This window comes from Scyliorhinus canicula, chromosome 8, assembly GCF_902713615.1.
Source record: "Scyliorhinus canicula chromosome 8, sScyCan1.1, whole genome shotgun sequence".
NCBI classification, from domain to species: Eukaryota; Metazoa; Chordata; class Chondrichthyes; order Carcharhiniformes; family Scyliorhinidae; genus Scyliorhinus; species Scyliorhinus canicula.
In genome coordinates this window covers 169539254-169567133 of record NC_052153.1, presented here as the reverse complement: position 1 = coordinate 169567133, position 27880 = coordinate 169539254, and the positions used below count along the sequence as shown (strand labels likewise).

Here is a 27880-nt window from a genome sequence, read left to right as displayed (position 1 = left end):
CCCCTAGCTAGCGAGTCTGTGAACATCTCCCGCAGGTGCGGGGCCAGCGCTGTCGCAAATGTTTTGTAGAAGTCCGCCGGGAATCCGTCCGGTCCCGGCGCCTTCCCCGTCTGCATGGAGCTAATGCTCTCCATGATCTCTCCCAGTACTAGTGGTGCTTCCAAGCCCCGTTTTCTGCCCTCCCCCACGACTGGAATGTCCAGTCCATCAAGGAACCATTTCATCCCAGACTCCCCCCTTAGGGGCTCTGAGGTGTACAGCTCTTGGTAGAAGGCCTTGAAGGTTTTGTTAATCTTTTCTGGTTTTGTTTCTAACGTGCCTCTGGTACTCCTGATTTGTGCAATGTCTCTGGTGGCTGCCTGCTTTCGCAGCTGGTGTGCCAACAGGCGGCTGGCTTTGTCTCCGTGTTCATACAGGGTCCCACGCACCTGGCGGAGTTGGTGCACTGCTTTCCTGGTGGAGAGCAGGTCAAAGTTCTTTTGTAGTTTCTTTGCTCTCCACCAGGAGCTCTACGGTCGGGGCCTCGGAGTATTTACGGTCTACCTCCAGTATGGAATCGACCAGCTTCTGCCTAGCCACCCTTTCCTCCCTGTCTCTTCGCGCTTTGAAAGCGATGATTTCCCCTCTTAGTACAGCTTTTAGCGCTTCCCAGAACGTGGAGGGTGGGACCTCCCTGTTCTGGTTGTTCTCCGTGTATTCCGCTATGGCCCGCGCTATCCTTTCGTTGAAGGCCTTGTCAGCCAGTAAGGCACCGTCCAACCTCCAAGTGGGGCGTTGGGCCCTGCCCGTCTCTAGCCGCACGTCCATGTAGTATGGAGCATGGTCTGATATCACAATTGCGGAGTATTCCACTTTGTCTATCCCTGGAAGCACCGTTTTCCCCACCACAAAGAAGTCAATTCTGGTGTATATGTTGTGTACTGGGGAGAAGAAGGAGAATTCCTTCTCCCCGGGTGGGCGAACCTCCAGGGGTCCACCGCTCCCATCTGCTCCATAAAGTGACTGAGTTCCCTTGCCATGCTTGAGGTTTTCCCCGTTTTGGGGTTTGATCTGTGTCTTTGGATCCTGTGCACAGTTGAAGTCCCCCCCCATGATTAGTCGATGCGTCGCTATGTCCGGGATTTCTGCCATGGTCTTCTTGATGAAGCTCGTGTCGTCCCAGTTGGGTGCGTACACGTTGACTAGTACTACCGATGCCCCATCCAGGGCCCCGCTGACCATGACGTACCGTCCCCCCAGGTCCGTAACCGTCTTTGTCACACTAAACATCGTCCTCTTGCCGATCAATATCGCCACCCCCCTGGCCCTTGTCCCATAGCAGGAATGGTAGATTTGTCCCACCCAGCCCTTTCTTACCCGCAGTCGGTCCTGCTCTCTCAGGTCTCAGTCTTGGAAGAAGACTGTGTCGGCTTTCATATTTCTTAGGTGGGTGAGGACTCTGAATCTCTTCACTGGGCCGTTGAGTCCTCTTACATTCCAGGTGACTATCCTGGTGGGGGGCTTTTGCCCCCTTGCTCCTGTGGGATTAACCATACTTATCTGGTGGACGCGCCCCTGCCCTCCGGGGTTTCCCTTTGTTAGGGGGCCGTCCAGGATGGCCGCTGTCGCTGCTCCCTCCATGCGGTCGGGTCCCTGCGCTCCGGGGTTTCCCTTTGTCCTGGAGGCACCCGCCATGGCCGTCCACTGTGTGACTGCCACGCGGGTAGTCCCCTGCACTCTGAGGTCTCCCTTTGCCCAGAGACCGTACTGGGTGGATGCTTGCAGCGGTTCCTTGTTTCGAGCCCTTGGCAGTGGCACTTTGTAGCCCTGTTCCTTTTCTAGCCTCGTTTGTCCCCCCTTCCCCCCTCCCCGGTCTCTCGCTCCCTGTGTACCCCCCGCCCCCAGTCTCTCCCTTTTCCCTCCTCTCCCCGTATACCCCTCCTTTGCCCCTCTATCCCCTATTCCTGTCCCCGTTTGCTCCCCCGACTTTGACGGGTGATCCCCTCCCTCCCCTGCCTGGCGCCTTCCCCCCTGTTGGGGGCGCGCTGCGGCCCTGCTTTGTTGCGTGCCCCCAGCGCTAGCTTTCCTGCTAGTACGGTGGCCCCCCTCTTGGGAGTTACTGTCTCGCTTCTCCCTTGCCTGGCCTCTGCGGTTTTCTGCCCGCTCTTCCCCCATCCTATCCTGCACCCCTCTCGCTTGCTCTCCCTTCTCCACTACTCTCGTTCCCTCGTGCTGGGGCCTGGCCTCCCACCTGGAGTGGTCCATCGGGCAGTGGTTTGCTCTTTGTTCAGGGTGCTCTTGCCGTGGCAGGGGCGGGGGGCCTGGCATTGCCTCACCCCTCCCCACCCCCCCTGTCGGCATGTTGTTGCCCCTTGCCAGGGGCCCCTCATCCCTACCCGCACTGGTGGTTTTCCAGCCCGTGTTGCTTGACAAACCTGTTTGCCTCAGCAGGGGCTGTAAAGAAGTATTCTCTTTCTTGGTATGTGACCCAGAGTTTTGCTGTGTACAGCATATCAGAACGCACGTTGCTCCTGTGACGAGCTGCTTTCGCTCTATTGAACTCTGCCCTAGTTCAAGTCTGATCTAGTCATGTCTCCTGGCTAGATCTGCCCCAATATCCTCATAAATTCTAATGGCGAGTCCTTCCCATTTGCAGGCTCTATTTTTCCTGGCCCAGCGTAGGATTGTTTCCCTATCCCGGTACCGGTGCAGTTTAGCTATGACTGCTCTCGGGTGGTCTCCTGCCTTGGGCTTTGGGCGCAGCGACCGGTGTGCTCTGTCCATTTCTGGTGGGTTGGGAAAGGTTTCCCTCCCCACTAATTTGCCCAGCATCTCGGCCACGTATGCTGTGGGGTTTCTACCCTCGATCCCCTCTGGCAGACCCACTATCCTGACATTTTGCCTTCTCGAGCGGTTTTCCTGGTCGTCTACTCTGCCCTTCAGGCTCCCCTGTGTTGTGCCCAGTCTCGTCACCTTCCTCTCCAGGGCCGTGACCCGGTCGCTCATGTCAGTCGCTGCTTTCTCCAGCTCCTTAATGGTCACCCCCTGGGCTTCCCAGTTTCTCCCCTTGGGCATCCAATTTCTCCTCAAATCTGGCCAGGGCCTGCTGCACTTCTGTCAGGGCACTGGCCACTGCTGCCTGCACTGCGGCCTCTATATCTGCCTTCACCTCTGCCTTGTTTACCTGCTGATGCTCCCTCAGCGCCTCGGTAAAGGCTGCCTTCCATTTCCCGCTCCCCCCTGGCCCCGGGGGAGAGTGCACCTGTCTGTCCAGCTCTTTTTGATGCGGCGATACTTCCGTTCTGCCGCTTCGTGCGCTGATTCGCTCGTCTGGACTGGCTCGCCCATTGCCCCGTCTGCCTTTGGTGCCCCTTCTCCCTCTGCTTTGGCTCCCTTCTGGCATTTTTTCTCCCCCTTCCCTTTCTTCTTTTCTTCTCCCCTTGTTTTTCTTTTCCCCCCCCTTTTCCGCCCCCTATTTTTTTTTGTTTCTTCCCTTTTTCTTCTCTCCTCCCTTCTTTCCTTTCCCACTTTATTTTTTCTCTTTTATAAAACTCTTCTCAGGTGGGCTTGTTTTGGGTGAGAGAAAAAGAGTGCAAAAAGAGAAAAAAAATAATATTCCCCCCCCCCCCCCCCCTCTTTAAAAGTTTTCTTTTCAGAGTTTTGTTTTTGCAAAAGTTCTTTTTTCCTTCCTTTTCCCTCACTCACACAGGGTCGAGAGAGAGAGAGAGAGAGAGAAGCCTCTTTGTTCTTGCCTCGTGGTGGTCTCTGCCGGTTGGGGGGGGGGTGGGTCGGTCCCCGCTGCTCTGTCCCCGCAGCTTGGTCCGGGCCGCCGCTCGTCGCACCCTGCGCTCTCCCGCTGGGAGGGGGTGTGTGGTTGGGTCATTGGTCGCTCCTCCGCTTCCTCCTCTCTGCAGGCTCAGCCCGGCTTCGGTCTGGGCCGCTGCTCCCGTCCTGCCCTGCGCTCTGGTACCGTTGGAGGCGGGTTTGCTGCTGCTGCTGCCGCTGGATCACTCCGTTGCCGAGGGCCCCGTTCCCCTGCCATCGATTTTGCGGGACTTAGGATTTTGTCCCTCCTTCCTGCCTACTCCCGTTGCGGAGACCCCCTGAAAACAGCCCCGAGCTCGTTGTCACGCGGGAGCCCCTTTTATTGCAGCCGCTCCGCTTGCGAACCGGAAGTCGAATCGACGATTGCAAATATGATACCATTGTTTAAGAAAGGGGCAAAGGATAACCCAGGAAAATACAGACCTGACAGCTTGACATTAAGGTGAAACTTAAATTACGCGGCTTCAAGACTCCTCTCCCCAGCGTACCCCTGGCGAACGTCCAAGTGATTGAGAACAAGCTGGATGACCTCAACGCTACACTTACTTCCCAGAGGGAAGTGACAAACTGCTGTGTGCTCTGCTTCACTGAGACATGGCTCACTCCGGCCACACCAGACTGCGCAATTCAATCCGAAGATTTTTCAATCCACAGAATGGACCGCACGAAGGCCTCAGGCTAGACGAAGGGCAGGGGTGTTTGCCTCCTGATCAACACCTCCTGGTGCTCGGATGGGATGTCCTTAACGTGCCATTGCTCCCCAGACCTAGAATACCTAACCGTGAAGTGTCGCCCCTTCTACCTCCCACGTGAATTCACAGCAGTCTACATCCCACCCCAGGCAGAAGTGAAAAAAGCCCTTGACAAACTACATTCCACCATCAACAGCCAAGAAACAAATTACTTCGAAGCCCTGACAATCATGGCTGGAGACTTCAACCAGGCCAACTTCAGGAAGGTCCCACCCAAACACCATCAACATATCTCCTGCTCCATCAGAGGTGCAAACACCCTGGACCACTGCTCTGTGGGCATCAAAGGAGCCTACCGCTCCATTCCCCGACCTCACTTTGGCTAATCCGACCACAAGTCAGTATTCCTACTTCTGCCTTACAAACAGCACCTCAAGCGTGCTGAGCTAGTCAAGAAAACCGTGCAGTGCTGGTCCGAGGAATCTGAGGACATCCTCCGCGACTGCTTGGAGACTGTGGACTGGTCCATATTCAAGGCCTCGGCAGCTAACCTGGATGAGTGTGCAACCACTGTCACAGACTTCATCAGTAAGTGTGTCGAGGACTGTGTACCAAAGAAGACAATACGGGTTGTGGTGAATGTAATTCACGCTGTATTGTATTGTATCGTATTGTACGATATTGTTTCCTTGTGGGCTCTGTCTGTGAACCGTTGCTCGGCTCTGCCCATAGGGGGAGATGAGGAGATTGTACAGGGCTCCACCCTTGGCTCCGCCCATGTCTCCGCCCATGGCCCCTCCCCTTACCGGAAGTATAAAGTGCTGCAGCCGTGTGAGCCTGCCCTCAGTTCTTCTGGTCACAGGCAGGCTCAGTTGTAAGACTATTAAAACCACAGTTTACTTCCAATTGTGTTCCGAGTGAATTGATGGTCTCATCACGGGTATTCCCCAATCGGAAACCCTGGCTCACCCAAAGGGTCCACTCCCTGCTGAAGTTCTGGCGGAGGTGTTCAAGTCTGACGACCCTGACCTATATAGGAAATCCAGGTACGACGTACGGAAAGCCATCAGGGATGCAAAAAGACAATACCGCATCAAACTAGAGTCCCAGGCCAACGACACTAACCCACAACCACTGTGGCAAGGCCTACACAAGATCACAGGCCATAAAGCAAGGCCAGGCAGACTATCTGGGGCTGGAGCATCTCTACCCGATGATCTGAACAACTTCTATGTTCACTTTGAGCAGTCAACCAATGTAACAATGCCACCCGCCCCAAAAGCCCTGGACATATCCATACCCACTATTACTGCCTCAGAGGTAAGAGTTGCGTACTTGAAAGTGAATCCGTGGAAAACGGCAGCCCCGACAGAGCCCCTGGGCGAGCACTCAGAGCCTGCATGGACCAGCTGGCGAGTGTATTCGCAGATATCTTCACCACCTCACTCCTCTGCTCTGAGGTCCCTTCCTCCTTCAAGAAGACCACCATAATACCAGTACCAAAATAGAACATGGTAGCCTGCCTCAACGACTACCGACCGGTGGCCCTGACGTTTCTTATCATGAAATGCTTTGAGCGGCTAGTCATGAGATGGATCACTGCCAGCCTCCCAGACGGTCTTGATTCATTGCAGTTCACCTATCACCGCAACCGGTCCACAGAAGATACTATCTCACTGGCTCTGCAATTAACACTAGAACACCTTGACAACAGGGACACCTATGTAAGACTGTTGTTCATAGACTATAGCTCCACCTTCAACATCATTATCCCAACAAGATTAATAACCAAACTCCACAATCTTGGACTTAACCCCTCCCTGTGCAGCTGGCTCCTCGACTTCCTCACCAACAGAGCGCAATCTGTCAGGATAGGCAACAGCACCTCCTCCTCAACACCGGGGCCCCGCAAGGATGTGTGCTCAGTCCTCTGATGTACTCCCTATACACACATGACTCTGTGGCAAGATTCAACTCCAATTCAATCTATACGTTTGCGGATGATACGACTGTGGTGGGCCATATCTCAAACAATGATGAATTAGACTACAGGAGGGAAATAAATCACTTGGTTGCATGGTGTACCGAAAACAACCTCTCTCTAAATGTTGGAAAGACCAAGGAACTGATCACTGACTTCAGGAAGCGTAGCACGACACCCCCCGCCCCATCTACATCAATGGCTCTGAAGTGGAGATGATCGATAGCTTTACGTTCCTGGGGGTCACCATCACCAACAGTCTGTCCTGGTCCACTCATGTTGATGCAACAGTCAGCAAAGCACAACAACGTCTCTACTTCCTACAGAAGCTAACAAAATTTGGCATGTCTGCATCGACTCTCACAAACGTCTACAGATGTGCGATAGAGAGCATCCTATCCGGCTGCATCACAGCCTGGTATGGCAACTGCTCAGTCCAAGATCGCAAGAAACTGCAGAATGTGGTGAACTCAGCCCAATGCATCACAGAAGCTTGTCACCCCCACATTGATTCTGTATACATCTCCTGCTGCCTCAGGAAGGCAGACAGCATTGTCAGAGACCCCTCCCACCCAGGCATTGCCCTGTTCCAGACCCTCCCATCAGGCAGAAGGTACAGAAGTCTGAAGACCCGCACATCCAGATATAGGAACAGCTTTTTCCCCACAGCTACTAGACTCCTCAATGACTCCCCCTCGGACTGATCTGTTCCCTGTAAGAACACCATTCACAATGCCCTATGCTGCTCTTGCTCATGTATTTGCTTTGTTTGGTCTCTTGTTCCACACTGTAACCAATCACTGTTTGTCGATGTACCATTTGCCAATGTTCTCTGTTGATTATTCTTTCGTCTACTATGCACGTACTGTGTACGTTCCCTCAACCGCAGAAAGATACTTTTCACTGTACTTCGGTACATGTGACAATAAATCAAATCAATCAATAGTGGGAAAATTGATGGAGGCCATAATACAGAATAAGATAAATATACACTTAGCGAAAAGTAAGTTAATACTAGACAGTCAACATGGTTTTGTCAAGGGCAGGTCATGTCTGACAAATTTAATTGAGTTCTCTGCCAAGGGGAAACCAGTAGTAGATGAGGGTAGTGCTGGGATGTTGTATTCAGACTTTCGGAAAACATTGATACAATGCCACAAGGCAGGTTTGTTAGCAAATTAAAAATGTTTGGGATTGATGGGTCCTTGGCAGCATGGATTAGAAGTTGGCTAAGAGATAGGAAACAGAGGGTGGGTATAGATGGGCATTTCTCAGACTGGAGACTGGTTGAAAGTGGGGTTCCCCAGGGCTCAGGATTGGGACCCTTGCTTTTTCTGATGTATATAAACAATTTAGAGATGGGTGTTGAGGGCAAAATCTCAAATTTGCAGATACTAAGTTAGGGAGAATAGTGAATTGTGAGAATGAAGCTGAGTGACTTCAGAGGGACATTGATTCACAAGTTGGCCAAATAAGGCAGACACCTGGCAGATGAACTTCAATGCAGTGGAATTTGAGGTAATGCATTTTGGTAGAAGAAACATGGTGAGACAATATAGACTCAATGATACAACTTTGAGGAAAGTACAGGAACAGAGGGACCTTGGGGTTCAAGTGCATAATTCTCTGAAGGTGGCCAGGCAAGTTGAAACAGTTATTAAGAAGGCTCATAGGGTCCTTGGGTTTATAAATAGAGGCATAGAGTATAACAGCAAGGACGTGATGCAATACTTCCACAAATCATTGGTCAGACCACATCTGGAATATTGTTTTCAGTTCTGGGCACCTTATTTAAGGAAAGCCCTGGATAGAGTGAAGAGGAGATTTACTAGAATGACACCAGGAATGAGGAATTTTAGATACAAGGAAAGATTGGAGAAATTGGGCTTGTTGTCCTTGGAGCAGAGAAAATTAAGAGGTGACCTTATTGAGGTCAAAATTCTGAACAGTTTTGACAGGGCAAAGAAGGATATTCTGTTTCGATTAATTGGGACGTCAGTCACTCGGGGTCACAATTTCAAGATGGTCAGCAAGAGAGCTAGGAGTGAGATGAGGAGAAATGTCTTTACTCAGATAGTTGTTGGGATTTGGAATGTGTTGCCTGGGAGAGTGATGGAGGCGGAATCCGTAGGAGGTTGCAAAAGAGAGCTGGATACATATTTGAAAGTGATTAATTGAGAGGACTACGAGAATGGGACCAGCTAGGGAGCTCTTTTGGGAACCGGGGCAAACACGATGGCCTGAATGGCTTCCTTCTGTGCTGTAAATAATACATTTTTTTAAAAGTGAAAACTCCACTCAGATAGTTATCCAAGGCCGGAATTGAACCTTGGGCCCTTGCGCAGTGCCGTAGCTGTGCTAACCACTGTGTCACCATGCTACCATGTCTTCCTCTGAAAATAAGTGTTCCATTTTCTATTTTTTTATCCATTGGGTCCCTTCCAGAATCTAAGGAATTTTGGAAGATTATAACCAATCATTCTACTGTTTCTCCAGTCACTTATTTTAAAATCCTGGGTGCAGATCATCTGGTCCTGGGAATTTGTCAGCCTTAAGGTCTAATAATTTCCGCAGCACATTTTACCTGGTGCTTTTGATTGTTTTAAATTCCTTCCTCCTTTTTAAGTCTAGATTTTCCAGTATCGTTCGGAAGTTTACTAAGTATTTCATTATCATTTTCCCAGACTCACTCTCTAAAGGTCTTACACTAGGTTTAGTTACTCTTTTTCTATTGAAATACTTGTATAAATTCTAATATCTGTTTTTATATTACAAAGAACAATACAGCATAGGATCAGGCCCTTCGGCCCTCCAAGCCTGCGCCGCCCATGATACCGGCCTAAACTAAAACCGTATGCACTTACGGAGTCCATATCTTTCCATTCCCACCCTATTCAAATATTTGTCTGGATGTCCCTTAAATGCTATCGTATCTGTTCCCACCATCTCCCCAAGCAGCGCATTCCATATGTTTACCATCCTCTGTGTAATAAACATGCCCCACACATCTGTACTTAACTTTAAACCTATGTCCCCAGTACTTGACTCTCCTAACAAGAGCACCTGACTATCCACTCTATCCATGCCACTCATAATCTTGTAGGCTTCTATCAAATCGCCTCTCAACCTCCGTTGTTCCAGTGAAAACAGACCAAGTTTATCTAACCTCTCCACATAGCTAATGCCTTCCATACCACGTAACCAGAGCCGGCTCAAGGCACCGGCAACTCGGGCAGTCGCCCGGGGCGCCATGTGCTAGGGGGCGCCAGAGACTCGGGTCCCGCGCATGCGCAGTTGGGCCGGTGCCAACCAGCGCATGCGCGGTGGCCGCCCTCCCCCAGGGCGGTCCGCCCCCCCCCCCGCTCTGTCCACTCCCCCCGCCCCCCCCCCCCCTCGGTCCGCGCCCCCCCCCCCCCCTCGGTCCCCCTCGCCCCCCGGCCCCGCCCCCCCCCTCGGCCCCGCCCCCCTCCCAAGGGCGCCGAAGTTCAGCTTGCCCGGGGCGCCAGCAACCCTAGGGCCGGCGCTGCACGTAACATCCTAGTAAACCGCTTCTGTACCCTCTCCAAAGCAGCCACATCATTCTGGTAGTGTGGCAACCAGAATTGTACACAATATTCCAAATGAAGCCTAACTAAGGTCCTGTACAGCTGCAACATGACTTACCAATTTTTATATTCAATTCCCCAGCCGATGAAGGCCAGCATGCCGTAGGCCTTCTTGACCATCTTATCCATATGTGCTGCCACTTTCAGTGATCGGTGGACATGCATGCCCAAATTTCTCTGCCTGTCAGTACTCGCAAGAGTTCTACCATTTATTGTGTAATTTCTACATGCACTGGATCTTCCAAAGTGCATTACCTCACACTTGTCCGGATTAAACTCCATCTGCCATTTCACCACCAAGACTCCAACCAGTTTATATCCTTGTCACTATCCGCAACTCCATCAATTTTTGTGTCGTCTGCAAATTTACTAATTTCTAACTAGCTTTCTCTGATAGCCTACTTTCTCTCTCTATTATTTGTAAGTCATCCTTTGTTGGTTCTTAAAATCAGTCCAATCTTCTGACCTTTCACTGAGATTTATACTGTATTTCATTCAATTTGACACAATCCCTAGCTTCCCCATTTAGTCCTGGATGATGCATCAAGGAGTTGCTCTTTCTCACTGGGATAAATCTTTGCTGAGATTTATTGAATATGTCCTTAAACGTTTGCCACTGTATATCTACTGTCCTACCTTTTAACCTAATTTCCCAGTTCACTTTAGCAAGTTTTGCCTCCATAATTTATAATTATTTTAATGCAGGTTTAAAACAGTAGTCCCAGATTGACACTGCTTGCCTTCAAACTGAATGTGAAATTTTAACATGCTATGATTGCTGCCACTTAGGGCCTTCTTAACCATGAGCCTATTGATTAATTCTGTCTCATTGTACATTGCTAAATCGAGAATAGACTGCTTTCTAGTTTGTTCTAGAATGCACTGCTCGAAGAAATTGTCCTGAAACACTCTGTGAGCTCATTTTCCAGGCTACCTTTCCCAACCTGAATTGTCCAATGTAGATTAAAGTCATCCATCATTTTTATAGCACCTTTCTTACAGGGCCATATTTATTTCTTCTTGTAGTCTCTGTCCCACAGTGTGATTACTGTTAGGGGGTCTTTAAGCTACTCCCACAGTTAATCTTTTACATTTCCTATTTCTCATCGCTACCCAAACTGATTCTACATCTTGCTCTTTCGGGCTAAGGTCATCTCTCTCTACTGGCCTCATGACATCCTTTGCAATTGTTCGTAAACGAGGAATCGTCCCTTCTTACTATCTCGAAACATTAATTCACTGGCAACAATCTTCAATTCTGATCAAATCTAATAGGAGACATCTCAGCTTCCACTGCAGAATGTAAGGATCCATGATAATTTCATTAATGAGTGAAATCTGATAACATACAGGAGTTTGATTAAAAATCTTCCTTTGTTTCACCTTGCTTCTTATCCATAATGTTTAAAATTACTTTGAAAAATTGCGACGGTGTGGGGAAACAGTGGGACTACAATCACTGGATTTCAAATGTTCTCTTTCTGTACTGCGAACACAAATATTTTAACAACTCAATATGGTCGGTATCAACTCCCTCACAGTGTCATGCACTTGCTTTGCATGTGATGTGACAAGAACAGAAATTAATAATTTATGTCTTTATGTTGACATATGAGTTAAATTTACTGTGCATTGCGGGGTAACAAAAACATTAGTCGTCATGTTAATATAACCTTCGTTATTCACCACCACATTTGAAAAGTACAGAAATGTTGCATAACCCTCAATTGTCACATTACGTGACTGGATCTATTCAAGAGTATTTAAATATCTGAATTGGAACAATTATCATGCTGCCAAATGATAAAAATAAGTATCATTACAAAACAGTTTACTACGATGGTTTCTTGGCACACATTGATCCAATTGGGAGACAGTTCACTAACTCTTTAGATAAGAATCAGACTCAATGACACCACTATGTCTCGGTGTAATGACTACACCAGTAAGTTACAATATCCTTGGTCACAGTACAGAAGCACAGTGTTTGGTGATCACAGTGGCATTGTTGAAACTACAGAGTGGAATAACAGTGTTGGATAATTCAATGTACCATGACCAATCCTGGAGTTCCTGTAATTACCATAATGAAATGAAAATTGCTTATTGTCACAAGTAGGCTTCAAATGAAGTTACTGTGAAAAACCCGTACATTCCGGCGCCTGTTCGGGGAGGCTGGCATGGGAAATGAACCATGCTGCTGGCCTGCCTTGGTCTGCTTTAAAAGCCAGCTCTTTAGCCCTGTGTTAAACCAGCCCCGTAAGATTAATTCCCAGTTTAAAACACTTGTTTTGAGTTGAGTCTCTATACGTCAGAGAACTCTGGACTGAGTGGTGATTCGACTGAGGTTTATAAAATAATTGGGGGCCAGTTTAGCGCGCTTGGCGAGACAGCTGGTTCATGATGCAGAGCAAGGCCAACAGCACGGGTTCAATTCCCACACCAGCTGAGGTTATTCATGAAGACTTCACTGCCTTCTCAACTTTACCCCTTGCTAGAGGGTGTGGTGATCCTCAGGTTACATCACTGCCAGTCAGCTCTCCCCCTCAAAGAGGAAAGCAGCCTCTGGTAATCTGGGACTATAGCAACTTTACCTGATAAAACAATGGAGGGCCCAGATTGTGTTAATGTGGACCGATTACTTAAGATGAATAGGTGAGGGGGGACTGGGGTCACATTTAGTAGTCATGGAAGGACAGAATGAGGTTAGATGTTGAATGGTTTTTCTTTTCTTTTCCCCAAGAATAGTCAAACAGGTTGTCAGCTCATGAGACAATTGCATATTCATTGTATTCCATTTAGTAAGAGGTGAACATGTTTCCATTTAGTAAAAGCTGGAGCAAACCGGAGAATCCCGCTTGTGGTCTTTAAAAAAATTATTTCATGGGATGTGGGTGGGGCTGGTAAGGCCGGTATTTGTTACCCGTCCCTAATTGCCCTCGAGGGAAGTTAAGACTCAACCACATTGCTGTAGGTGTAGAGTCACAAATAGGCCAGACCATGTAAGGATGGCAGATTTCTTTCCCTAAAGGACATTAGTAGACAGATGAGTCACTGGATCACTAGTCCAGTGACATTACCATTAGAACAAAGAACAAAGAAAATTACAGCACAGGAACAGGCCCTTCGGCCCTCCCAGCCTGCGCTGATCCAGACCCTTTATCTAAACCTGTCTCCTATTTTCTAAGGTCTACTTCCCTCTGTTCCCGCCCGTTCATATACCCGTCTAGATGCCTCTTAAATGATGCTATCGTGCCCGCCTCTACCACCTCTGCTGGTAAAGCGTTCCAGGCACCCACCACCCTCTGCGCAAAAAACTTTCCACGCACATAGAACATAGAACATAGAACAGTACAGCACAGAACAGGCCCTCCGGCCCTTGATGTTGTGCCGAGCCATGATCACCCTACTCAAACCCACGTATCCACCCTATACCCGTAACCCAACAACCCCCCCCCGTAACCTTACTTTTTAGGACACTACCGGAAATTTAGCATGGCAAATCCACCTAACCCGCACATCTTTGGACTGTGGGAGGAAACCGGAGCACCCGGAGGAAACCCACGCACACACGGGGAGGACTTGCAGACTCCGCACAGACAGTGACCCAGCCGGGAATCGAACCTGGGACCCAGGAGCTGTGAAGCATTTATGCTAACCACCATGCTACCGTGCTGCCCGCTAAACTTTCCCCCTCTCACTTTGAAATCGTGACCCCTTGTACCTGACACCCCCACTCTTGGAAAAAGCTTGTTGCTATCCACCCTGTCCATACCTCTCATAATTTTGTAGACCTCAATCAGGTCCCCCCTCAACCTCTGTCTTTCCAATGAAAACAATCCTAATCTACTCAACCTTTCTTCATTGCTAGCCCCCTCCATACCAGGCAACATCCTGGTGAACCTCCTCTGCACCCTCTCCAAAGCATCCACATCCTTCTGGTGATGTGGCGACCAGAACTGCACTGCAGTATTCCAAATGTGGCCTAACCAAAGTCCTATACAACTGTAACATGACCTGCCGACTCTTGTACTCAATACCCCGTCCGATGAAGGCAAACATGCTGTATGCCTTCTTGACCACTTTATCAACCTGCGTTGCCACCTTCAGGGTGCAATGGACCTGAACTCCCTGATTTCTCTGTACATCAATTTTCCCCAGGACCCTTCCATTGACCATATAGTCCGCTCTTGAATTTGATCTTCCAAAATGCATCACCTCGCATTTGCCTGGATTGAACTCCATCTGCCATTTCTCTGCCCAACTCTCCAATCTATCTATATGCTGTTGTATTCTCTGACAGGTCTCTCCTCCTATCTGCCCACCAATCTTTGTATCATCTGCAAACTTGCTAATCAGACCACCTATACCTTCCTCCAGGTCATTTATGTAGATCACAAACAACAGTGGTCCGAGCACAGATCCCTGTGGAACACCACTAGTCACCCTTCTCCATTTTGAGACACTCCCTTCCACCACTACTCTCTGTCTCCTGTTACCCAGCTAGTTCTTTATCCATCTAGCTAGTACACCCTGAACCCCATACGACTTCACTTTTTCCATCAACCTGCCATGGGAAACCTTATCAAACACCTTACTAAAGTCCACGTATATGACATCTACAGCCCTTCCCTCATCAATTAACTTTGTCACTTCCTCAAAGAATTCTATTAGATTTGTAAGGCATGACCTTCCCTGCACAAAACCATGCTGCCTATCACTGATAAGTCTATTTTCTTCTATATGTGAATAGATCCTATCCCTCAGTATCTTCTCCAACAGTTTGTCTACCACTGACGTCAAGCTCACAGGTCTATAATTCCCTGGATTTTCCCTGCAACCCTTCTTAAACAAAGGGACAATATTAGCAATTCTCCAGTCCTCTGGGACCTCACCCATGCTCAAGGATTCTGTAAAGATATCTGTTAAGGCCCCAGCTATTTCGACCCTCGCTTCCCTCAGTAACCCATCCGGTCCTGGGGACTTGTCCACCTTAATGTCTTTTAGAATATCCAAAATTTCCCCCTTCCGTATGACAACTTGACCTAGAGTATTTAAACATCCATCCCTAGCCTCAACATCCGTCTTGTCCCTCTCCTTTGTGAATACCGATGCAAAGTACTCATTAAGAATCTCACCCATTTCCTCTGAGTCCACGCAAAAATTCCCTCTTTTGTCTTTGAGTGGGCCAATCCTTTCTCTAGTTACCCTCTTGCTCCTTACATACGAATAAAAGGCTTTGGGATTTTCCTTAACCCTGTTAGCCAAGGATATTTCATGCCCTTTTAGCCCTCTTTATTGCACGTTTGAGATTCATCCTACTTTCCCGATATTCCTCCAAAGCTTCATCAGCTTTGAGTTGCCTCGATCTTATGAATGCTTCCTTTATTCAGCCATCTCCTCGTCCTGGAATTATTTATTATTCAGCCATCTCCCCGTCCTGGACCAATTTTGATCATCTAAGAGGACAGGAGACAAGCTTTACAGGTCCCCCCCCCCCCCCCTTATTGGCCTGTTTTTCATCTCCCCCGGTGATTACATAGCTCCAGGTGGCTGCAAAATTAAAGTATTTCGATGCGTAAGGAATCCCATCCATTTCTTAAAAGTTGGATGAACAAGTACATTTCTCCTGCATGTATTTTCCATTGTGATTCGCACATTCACAGATGGATGAAAATATAGAAGTTACCTGTAATCCATTTAGTGTACAAACTATTAACTTAGTGCATAGAAAGAGTAGACTGAATACTAACCGATAAGCAAAAAGAACACAATCATTCAGTGAGTTCTCAGATACCAGAACAGTGTGATCCTTGTGTATTGGGTCATCCTCCGGTGATATGTCTACTTGGTGCAACAGTCTGCAGGAGTTGGACAGATCAAAGATCTAAAATGGCAAAAAAAAATGTATAGGTCAGTTTTTGGATTTGTTTTTGTCCCGAGCAGTAGCTCTGTAGCTGATAGCAGTGAATTCATTGCTGCACTGGTAACTTACAGAAACAGGAATCATTTCAAGACTAACCATATAGTTCACTTTTCTGCAGTGGGATTAGCCAGCAATGACAGTATAACATCACAGGGTGAACAACACTCATGGTTGCCCCCAGTTTAACTTGTTTTCCAAATAGCTAACAGATTTGAGCGATTCTCATATCTAAATCTCCAGAGTTGTGTGTTCTGTTGTGTTCAACCTTTACCAAAATATCATTATGCATGTGGCCTTATAGTGACATCACTATTAAGTACAATTAAATGGCTGCTCCTTTAGTAATGGCTATCTACATGCTACATAGGGTGAAATTTAATCCAGGTGATGGGGGTCTCATCCGTAAGCTGGAGAGCCGGCGAATGTCCAGTGTCCCCTCCTTTGGGAAGGCTCACCATATTAAGTGACAGTCAGGCATTTAGTGGCCAGTGGCAGGTCTTTCCCAGGATAAAAGAACTCCAGGAGTAGAAACCTACCCCCTCAGAGCTGCTGGCCAATCAGAGGCTTTCAGCTTATTATTGACGATCGTGTTACCAGCAGAGTGGTGGTAACTGCAGGCAACGCAACCGCTAGAGGCCCAGGATCAGCGAGGGACCCAGGAAAGAGGTAAGTGGGGGCAGGTTGGGGGTCATAGGGAAAGGGCTGCTTTCTGAGGGTAGCCAGGATGGTCAGAGAGAAGACAGAGTAGTGTCTCTCAGCGGTCCTCCTCCTTCCTGATGTTGGGTTTCCCAATCAGGCAGTGAGTGCCTGTGAACGAGGGCCACACCCCCGGGAACCCACATGCATTGTTCTGCTTTTTTGGGCTTCCCACGTGGCAACCGTCCTGCCCTTGAATACCAGCTGTGGCAGGAAGTGGCATTAATCGCGCACTTAATGGCCTCAATTGGCGTTGGGTCAAGAAAGTTGTACACGGGACTTCCCGTCCTGGGATTAATCGGGGTAAAGGTGGAAAGGCGGTGGAATCCTTACCTGGCTTCCTGTCGCCCAATTAAATACACCCAGCCTTCAAATTCCCTCGATGGAGGACATAAAATCATAGAATCATAGAATTTACAGTGCAGAAGTAGACCATTCAGCCCATCGAGCCCTTGGAAAGAGCACCCTACTTAAGCCCATGTTTCCACCCTATTCCTCTAACCCAATAACCTAACCTTTTGGACTCTAAGGGGTAATTTAGCATGGCCAATCCACCTAACCTGCAATTCTTTGGACTGATGGAGGAAACCGGAGCACCCAGAGGAAACCCACGCAGACACAGGGAGAAAGCGCAAACGCCACACAATCACCCAAGGCCGGAATTGAACCCAGGAGCTGTGAGACAGCAGTGCTAACCACTGTGCCACCGTGCCACCCATGATATTTACAGCCAGGTATCAACTGAAGTCATGCATCCATGCCTCCTGTGGTGAAAGAGTTATGATGAAAACAAAATAAATGTCCACAGTACTAACAACAGTCCTGGTGCAATCAGCCTGGGTGAGGTGGTGTCAGTAGCAAACCTTCAGAAGTGGTCCTTAACCCACTTCCTCAGGGTGGATATGTCACTGGAGTTAATGTTCAAATCAACCAGGATCTGTTTGAATGGTGGAACAGGTGGGCTGAATAAGCTACTCCTAACCCTATGGCCTTTTGTTCCATTGAACCACATCCACCTCACAATCATCCACTCCTCCTTCAATTTAATGAGATGGGTATTAGCCAGTAGCAATGGAATAAAATGTAACATTGCCACTTTAAGCTGTATTTAAATCTTAGTTCCCTATGGCAGTTTGGATTTCTGCGAACATTGACACGCACCTGCATAGTTCCCAGTGTTAAGAAAACAAAGGCAGTTTTAAGAGATTTATTTTTGTATTGGCAAATATTATATATAAGGTATAGTTTATGGTGGGTTTAATTTAATGTTTCTGTGCCTGGAAGGGACTTTATAGTTAGATTCATGCTGAACAAAAGTGTTTCTATGTTGGGGGGGGGGGTTGGTTAAGTTCCTACTGTGATAGCATCATGGTGCAGTGGTTAGCACTGCTGCCTGATAGTGCTGAGGTCCCAGGTTTGATCCCGGCCGGGGTCACTCTCTGTCTGGAGGTTGCATATTCTCCCCGTGTTTGCGTGGGTTTTGCCCCCACAACCCAAGGATTGGCCACGCTAAATTGCCCCTTAATTGGAAAAAATGAATTGGGTACTTTAAATTAAAATAAAAGTTCCCACTGGAATAGAGAGAGCTGCGGTGGAAGAAGAAATATAGTTGTCTGGTAATGAGCAGCCCTTGTAAGGAAAAGAGCTTCCCTTTGTTTAGTTTTAGCTGGAAGCTATAGCATTTGGTGACAGGCAGCTAGAGAGGAAACACCTCTCTGCTTTGCTGGAAGAAAATCCATACAATGGAGTAATGCTTAAGAAAACCAGTGGCAGAAATCTAACGGAAAGCTACTTATGGAAACTGGAGAAATGAAGAGGAGTTTCAAGGGAGCCTGAAGGTAAAGGAACAAAGTGGACCTGGGAGCAGAACAGGATACTGTTCATTTCAAGTTACAGAACTGTAAAGAAGCTGCAGTTTGTGAGACATTAATTTAAATAATTGTGGAGCAATCGGTGGCTGGGGCTTGGAGTTTGTGTGTACAAAAGCAGTTAAGACAAATAAATCCTAAAAGGGGTGGTGTAAAATCTTAGTAGATTCGCCAGTAAAAGTGGAGTGGAAGCTTTGCTCGAAAGTGTCCTTTGGAAAACATGGAGTGGATTTTGGAACATGTAAATGGAAAGCCTGATTGTGAGAGACGATTTTAAAACATGTTTTTGAGAGTGACGGTTGGAAACCCATGTGACAATCATCTGGGAGAATTCTGAGAAGAAATCCACAGACGCTAACTTGGGTTCAGAATGCTGTGCGTATTTGACCACAGCCATCTAGTGCGTTTAAAAAAGGGACATTGTAAATCAATGAGACCATTGTAGCTTCAAATGTACAGGGTCATTCGTGTTACTATTGAAACCTGTGTGTAATTGTTAACCTTAGTAAGGGAGTATTGTACTATAATTCATGTTTAATAAATTATTTTTTTTCTTGTTAAAACTAATTAACAGTCTTGTGACTCTGGACCTCCACATTTGATTAAAAATAATTAAAAGTTACGGTCAAGGTCCATTCTGCGATCTTCCCATCCAGTTATAACATTCATTGGGAAGACCAGGAAAAGAGCCAGTCTTTTCTTTGCTGGTGGGGAATCAATCTTGTATCACCCTGACCTACCTCTCTCTTCTACCCCCAGATGAAGAACCTCTCACGAACTTGTATTCCACAGCAAAAGCTGAAGGCACCATGGGAGCCTCCAAAGCATTTACTGCCTCATCACCACCTTCGCTGCTAATCGAATGTTATTTTATCAGTCGCAGGATGTGTTTATCATTGCCAAAGCCAGCCATTCATTGCTCTTTCCTAGCTGCCCACTGTGTATGTACACAAGTGAAAGGCTTGCTAGCCTGTTTTGAGGGCAGTTAGGTGTCAGCCCCAGATGATAGAGGACCCCAGTGGCATATTGGCCAGACCAAGTAATGATGACCAGCTTCCTTCCCTAAAAGACATTAATGAACCATTTTAAAAAAAACAACAGTTGGATCAGCTTCATGGCCACTTTCTGAAGCCAAGTTCTTCCTTCCGGATTTCTTTACACCGAATTTGAATTCTCAAGCTGTCATGGTGGGATTTGAATTCAGGTTCTCTAGATTATCAACATAGGCTCTGGGTTACTCGTTTGGGTAATGTAAAATCATAAGAAATAGCAGCAGGATAGGACAATTGGTCCATCAAGCTTTCTTCGCAATTAAGTAAGATCATGGCTGACATGACTGTGATCTTAACTCCACTTTCCTGCCTGCCCACTAACCCTCACTCTAACTCAGCCTTGATGAGATTCAATGACCTGATATAGAACCCAATAGATTACCGTGCTGTAGTAAAATGAAGCAATTGCACAAAAAACAGGCAGAGCAAATTATGCAGCAAAATCAAGCAGTACTCCTGTTCCTAAATCCCAAATTCCAATGGAACAAAATTCAATTGTAAAAGTTTTTAATAGCAACTGAAACCATAACCTCCCTTCGAGGAAACCTACATAGGCCCCAGGACTCCAGAAACGCACATGTTATATGAACCAGCCTCACACTTTGGTTGAACCATCTGAGCTACATTTTCAAAAATATGCTGTCTAAATGAAGTTCTTGCATGTCTGTAGTGTAGCTTACTTTTGCCAATGAAATTGTGCTTCTTCCTTTATGACTCTGGCCCATGGATCCAAACAAGATTTCCCCAATGTAGTGGTGTTCATTTATAAGAGTGATTTATGTTGAAAATGTCACATATTTGGCCTGCAATGTGAATATCTCACTCCAATAGGTGCAACAACCTGTCTCAACTGAGCTTGTGAAATTCTATTCTATTCAATCCCAATGTGGCTTCTGAACTGTGAATCAAGTACTCTTACTATTATTTTCGCAAGTGACTGCCTTACAGTAGCAATAGATTTTCTGATTTTCTTACTTTAACAGAGTGGCTTCCATCATAGAAGGCCAGTAACAGATATCCATCCATTGCAGATGTTACTATGGGAGGGTCCAGAGAGTTGCTGACAGCAAAGATCTGTTTTCCTGAATGGATATCCCAAACCTGCAGAGAGTTGTCCTTTGTAACTGCAACCAGACTGTTCTGCATGCAGATAACGATGGAATCAATGTTCCTTCCAACTCCATGAACCGTTCGCACAGCTTTGCCATTTTTGAGGTCCCAGATTTTCAGGGTCCCATCCCTGGATGCAGTGATTGCTTGAAGACCTTTCTGCATACCTGTTACAGCTGTAATCTTGTCAGTGTGACCTGAATGATCATAGTGGGCAACCATTAATGAGCTACAGACAGTTAACTAATAACTTACAGCACTGAGAAACAATCATTCATGCACGTATGTCATTTATATTGTGCTGGATTTTACACAATAATAATTGATTATTGTCACAAGTAGGTTTCAAATGAAGTTACTGTGAAAAGTCCCTAGTCACCACATTCCGACGCCTGTTCGGGGAGGCTGGTATGGGAATTGAACCCGCGCTGCTGGCATTGTTCTGCATTACAAGCCAGCTGTTTAGCCCACTGTGCTAAACCAGCCCCTGGTATAGATACCATGGGGACAATATTTTGCTTTAAAAATTAACTGAGTTTGCAAAGTACACATGTATACTTGGGTCACAACATTGTACAGGAGACTCTGTTTTTGCAGTTCTATGAGAGTCGGTTAGCTGTGTTGATGAGATAACACTAACAGCTCCAGTTAAATCCTCATACTGGCTGTGGTACGTCATGGAGTCCTGCTTCCTTGTGTAGTAGCATTCCTCAAGCTATATGTAACCAATTGCACCTCTCTCTCTCTCTCTCTCTCTAATGGAGAAAGATGTCTCAACCCACTTGTGGACTCTGATATAATTTGGATGATCAACTGGGTACTGCTTTGCGTACTGTTCAGGTGAATTGCCTCATGGGAAAGTAGCAATGGTAATGATCTCAGGATTATTACCAGTGCCACGTGCTAGTCAGAGTAGAAATAGCAGGATATATCGGATAGCTGGTTGTCTCCTCGGTGGAATAAGAGTCATAATTCCGCCACTACTAAATAAACGTGTATTAAACCAATTACACAAAAGCCACTGTAATATTGTAAGGATGAAGGAGATAGCCAGGAGCTATTTTTGGTCGCTGGGGCTAGAGGCCAAAATTGAGAATTTGTTCTTCTTGTACAAAAGTGTGGAACCTGCCACAATTTTAGCACAGACAGAAGCATTCTCCTGCATCCTACAAACCCGATATGGAGGAGATATGCGGATCAACCTTTGACAACAAGAACCAATCTGCCAGAGACAGAACTGACAGAGTCCAAGTCAAGCTGCGCCAAGAGATGACCTAGGCCTTCCCGAGAAGCTGACACCAATTGGGGAAAGCAGTACCTCAGTAAAAAACAAGACACTGAGACAACCTCAGATCACTATGTCGACTCCGGTTATGATGACCATGGACAACGTCCAAACCAAGCCAAAGACACCAGAGATTGCAGCAAGAATTAAAAGGCAGACGCTGATGCAAAAGTATTGGCAAAGGTACTGGCAGGTAGGCTGGAGGAGAGCCTCCCGAAGGTGATAGGTGAGGATCAGACGGGGTTCGTGAGAGGGAGACAGCTTTTTTTGAACATTAGGAGGGTTTTGAACGTCGTTATGGCACCGCTGGAAGGGAAGGAAACAGAGGTAGTTGTGGCATTGGACGCCGAGAAGGAGTTCAACCGGGTAGAATGGGGGTACTTGATGGCAGTTCTGGAGCGGTTTGGCATTGGACCAAGATTTGTGAACGGGGTAAAGCTATTATATAAGGAGCCGAAGTCGAGTGTCCGCACAAACAACATCAGCTCGAGATACTTTTCTCTCCACCGTGGGACGAGGCAGGGATGTCCTATGTTCCCCCTGTGGGTGGGGATAGAGCATAGGGTGTCCTTGTATGCCGACGACTTGCCGTTATATGTGTCGGAACCGAGTGTGTCGATAGGGGGAATATTGGAACTACTGCGAGTATTTGGGTCTTTCTCGGGGTACAGCTGAACCTAGATAAGAGTGAGTATTTTGTGGTGTCTCGGCTGGGAGTGGGGGCAGGGGTGGGGGTCTGCCATTCCATAGGGCAGGGACTCACTTTAGGTATCTGGGGGTGCAGGTTGCCCGGGAATGGTGGAGGCTTCGCAGGTACAATATCACTAGTTTGGTGGGAGAGTGAAAGCTGATCTGGCAAGGTGGGGTGGTCTTCCTCTGTCACTGGCGGGTCGGGTACAGGCAGTTAAAATAAATGTGTTGCCGCGATTTCTGTTTATTTTTCAATGCCTACCGATTTTCTTGCCAATAGCTTTTTTCAGGGAGATTGAGGGAAGGATTACCTCGTTCATATGGGGATGGATGGTGGCTAGAGTTAGAATGGTGCTGCTACAGAGGGGAAGGCAGGCAGGGGGTTGGGGTCCTCCAAACCTGAGGTACTACTACTGGGCGGCGAATGTGGAGAAGGTGCGGAGCTGAGTCAGAGGGGTTGATTCCCAGTGGGTCAGAATGGAGAAGAGTTTGTGCAGGGGGTCGGGACTGAAAACACTAGCAACAGGGAATCCGGTAATAATAGCTTCATTGAAAATCTAGAGGCAGTTTCGCCAACACTTCGGGTTGGAATACTTGACCCTTGGGAAGGTTAAGTTTGAACTCAGGGGAAGGACGGAGGGGTTCTACAAGTCATGGGCATTATTCATTATGCACTTTCAAGAACTGGATAACATCGAACATTAGTTTGGGGGGGGAGGGGGGCTGTGTGTATTAAGGGTGACTATGGGTAATCCCTAATTCCTTTTTGTCATTTGTTTATGTAAACATGGGGGCTAATGTTTGGGGGTTGGTGGGAGGATGGGATGGTTATTATTGTTATGGGAATTGACATATTTGATGCTGATTATTGTTTATTGTTGGTGGGTGTAAATTTGGGAAAAAATGTGAAAAAGGAGAATAAAAATATTTTTTAAAAAAGGCAGATGCTGGCCCTGGGTTACTGTCCATGTGAAGTTTGCACGAGGTCCCCGTGTCTGCATGGGTCTTGTTATATTACTTACTGTAATATATGTTACTCATTTGCTTCATACCAAGATGCCCTTAAACCCGGTGTTAATTAACACTCGTAGTCGTCCAATGAAAGCAAATAATTTATTGAGTAACTAAAAGTCGGGTGGGGGATCCAGCGGGGGTTCTGGGGGGATCACTGATATAGTTACCCAGCAGTTAGAAGTGGTTTTAATCCTTCTAGCTTTTCTTGTGTAACCGTCCTGCTAAGGGAGTCAGAACCATCTGTTTCAAATCAAGAGTGTGGGATGGTTTCAGATGCAGGGTAATTATCCATCAGAAGTTTAAGCTTCCCAGGCAATTGGTCTGCAGCTTTCGCATGGGGACTTCTGGATGGTCCTCCAGCGCCTAGTCTGGGTTATAATCCTTCCCATCCCCCCCACCCCCCCCCCCCAATAAAGGAAATTATAGCTTTTAAAGTGCTCAACAGAAATTATGAGTAGACTAGAGATAGTTTAAGGTTACATGTTATTAAATGTAACTAAAAACCTATGTGGACGTGAGCCAGTCAGTAAGGTGAAAACAGAAAATGCCGGAAACACTGAACAGGTTAGAACGTATCAGTGGAGGGAGTTTAGCTTTCAGATTTTCAGCAATTGCAGTATTTTGCTCTATTCTGAAGCAAAATGCTACACGTTGTCTCCTCAGGATGTTTACTATCCTAGGAAGACAGTTCCTCTTACCTGTCAAGGTATCATATAGCAGGCCACCTGGGGGAAAGAGGCAGGTGAATGAAGGTACGAGGGAAGGGATCGAAGATTGTTGACACTGATCGAGCAAATGCAGGAGGTGTGGGTATTTCTTCGGGTCACCTGAAGAACAGGTAATGGAGGTTACATGTTAAAGTCGCAATTAATATATTAACATAAATATATTTGAAGTGTAACAGAAATTTTTACATCATACTTGATTAAATTAAGAAACTTGAAAGCAAGGTCGGTAGTTTCTTTATTGTTTGAAAACTAAATGAACTCCCCTCTCCCTCCCCTCCCCCCACCACCTTCTGTTAGAATTCCTCATTATGTCCAACATCAGCTTCAATCTGAAGAGCTGGTCTACACTCGGATCTTTCCAAACCAATTACTCAGGAGCCACCAGAAGGCTGAGAGGATTATCGTATCGATGCTGCCTATGGGAAAAGCACCTTTCCTATTCAGTCATTCTTCCTGATTCCTCCATCGAGCCATTCTTATTGCTGAGAGGCTTTTCAAATTAGATTCTCCCCCTCTCCTTTCTGAGCTTCCCCCAATGAACATCGCTCTTGTTCCAGTGGATTAAGTAACTGCGATTGGCCATTGTTCTATTCACCATCCCTGGCAATCATGATGAAGTGGGCTGGGTTGATACATTCTCGTTTTCCTTTTGCCCTCTTCCCTTCAGTGCTGTGCGCTTTGAAATGAAATATGAAAATCGTTTATTGTTACAAGTAGGCTTCAAATGAAGTTACTGTGAAAAGCCCCTAGTTGCCACATTCCGGCGCCTGTTCGAGGAGGCTGGTACGGTAATTGAACCGTGCTGCTGGCCTGCCTTGGTCTGCTTTCAAAGCCAGCGATTTAGCCCTGTGCTAAACAGCCCCTTTGTGTGTGAGTGTTTCTTTTTCAACTTTTTCTTCTTCCCTTGAAGCACCCTCTGAAGCTTGTTTGACCTGAAGCTGCCTATACATCAGCTCGAGTCACTGGATAGCAATCAGGAAAAGGAATGCACTTTGCTTTTTCCCCTCCTTGACTGAGGGCTCCCTGTTCGATTACTGCTGCTGTACGTCCCAGTAGGCATCAACAAGCAGCAATGCCGACCAGCGATCGAACCTGGGACAGTCTCAATATCACATCAACTAATCCACAAAGGCACTGGTGGAACTTTTCTAAACCAGTAGCCTGACTGAAATTCACTTCACACTACTCTGAAACTTACAACACAGAAGAGAAGAATGAATGGAACATTAATTTTCCTCACCATTTTCTTTCTTGAAACATACTACTTTGCTATTTTGAATTCATTATCATAAAGTAACTGGCATGCAGAATGTTGAAATGATAATTGTGCTGCAGTCGGCATTCTGTTACGTTAGCCACCCTTTAACCTGGTACCTGGGGCCACTGGTTTATCCTCTTCAATAATCTGCTGTAAGCGACCGACAAGCTGTGAAGCCAATTGAGAAGGATCCTGAAGCAAGACTCTTTTGGACAAGTGTATGGCTTCATTCAGAATATTCAAGTCATCGACTTTCCTGTTCAGAAAATATAAAATGGTGCTTGAGCTGCCTTTGTTTTGCTTCGATTTCTCAACATGGCGCAGAAGTACATTCCAGAAAGCAGTGGATACATTTTGATTAAAGCCAGCCATTCACATAGTACTGAGACGTGAGGTAATTCATATACCAGGAGTCTACAGTCACCAGACATACTGAAACAAAGAGTTCAGGGATTAGATGTGACAGACAGGAAGCTGGAAGATAGGCTGCAATTTTTTCTTATGACAAACCACAGATTTCAGTTACTGGAAAAATCATAAACAATATATTTTCTTCAAATATGGAAAGACATTGTACTATCTGAATACTTGGATGTGACCTGCAGGTTTTTTTTGTTAAAAAAGGCCATAAGTTCGCCTTAGACTGGGAATAAACCTGCCTTCTTCCAGGAAATCACCTGAATTCCGTGGTACTTGAGGAAGATCTGTGTTTCTTTTGAGCTGCAATTGCTTTAATTGATGAGGAAAACTGAAAGGCCAAGGCTTATTGGAAATCACATGGCACGGTCAAGCTTGAAGCATTGAACCTGTTGGGTTTGAAGTCAGTCTTGTTGCGGAATAGGCTGAGAAAGGAAAGCTACCCTAATTGTCTCTCATCTCTCCCTCTTTCTCTCTCTCGCTGCCTTACCTGAAAATGTGTGTGGTTCTCAACTGCTGCCAGAGATTCCTCGTCTAAATGTAACCTGGCTGCATTTGCTCCTGCAAAGCTAAGACAAGAAGAATTGATACAGCTATATATTCTTCTTGATGCTGAAGACCCATTGGTGAGAATTTCAAGATATCCCCTGAGATCGTCAGTCACGTGAGGGAACTCCAGATTGATAGTGTTGAGGATAGCATTGAGGCCCTGCGAACTTTATCCCTTACTTTATAAGGCCTATCCTTAAAAGTCCATCTCTGCAGAGGGACCACTTTTGCTTGTTCTTTGTTCATATCTGTATGTGTGTTGCGGGGAAGGTGGGGGTGGGGGGTGGGTGGCCATGAAGGGCGTTTATAAGAAGAGACAAGTAGTTTTATTTGCAAACTTATCCAAAACGTTTTGCTTAAAAATAAACAATCATTCTGAGTTTATTGAAAGAAATCTGGTTAAAATCTTTCATATTCAGTAGCGAAGGTAAACAATTTGCCATTTTTGTGAGTAAATTCAACGTTTAAATTAATGATATGGCCTGGGGATTGCTGGGGCCAGGTAATAAGCACATTCCTCCCTTCCTGTTTGTAATACAATCCACCGGAGGCATAGGCAATGCACATTACCACAGACAGAGAAATGGAGCAATCAGAGGGTGAATTAATCTACACATGCCCCTCACTGCAAATCAGGTTCCATTAAGTAAAGCCTCGGAGGATACTTTTTTTTTTCTTTATTTGTTCTTGGGATGTGGGCATCACAGGCAAGGTCAGCATTTGTAGCTTGCCTCTAATTGCCCTCAAACCGAGTGGCATTTTTTCAGAGTCAACCACATTGCATCCCCTTTTCCAGGTATGAACGATAGAGGACTTAAAAGAATATAGCAGAGACTGAAATTACTCACAAAATGAGTGAGACAAAACAATACAACAAGAATTCAAAGGAAGTTCACAAAGAATGAAAAGTATATGAACGCATAACCGAGGAGCAGGAGTAGGCCATTTGATCCCTTGCACTATTTGATATGATCATGGCTGATCTGATTGAGATCTCTAAGTAGATTTCAGTCTACTCCCAAAGGTTACTCTGACTTCCAAGAATAATAAAAAAATGCCGATTATGTCTTCCCCATGACAGTGGCACTTACTGTTGCAATAGCTGAGAATGAAAGCTGAGGGTCAAATCCTGGAACTCCCTCCCTAACAGCACCGTGGTTGTACCTACACTACATGGACTGCAGCGGTTCAAGGTGGCTCACCAC

General features: G+C 46.6%; 1 protein-coding gene across 1 annotated transcript in view; it reads right to left on the bottom strand.

Annotated features, from left to right (window-relative positions):
- Window positions 1-27880, bottom strand: part of LOC119970691 (NACHT and WD repeat domain-containing protein 2-like) — a 216904-nt gene that overhangs the window by 73985 nt on the left and 115039 nt on the right. Inside the window, exons 18-21 of the mRNA XM_038805713.1 lie at window positions 25826-25965; window positions 24422-24550; window positions 20600-20931; window positions 15836-15969 (exon numbers count right to left, since the gene is read on the bottom strand). Coding sequence (XP_038661641.1) covers window positions 15836-15969; window positions 20600-20931; window positions 24422-24550; window positions 25826-25965 — 735 coding nt within the window. The remainder of the gene's footprint in view (window positions 1-15835; window positions 15970-20599; window positions 20932-24421; window positions 24551-25825; window positions 25966-27880) is intronic.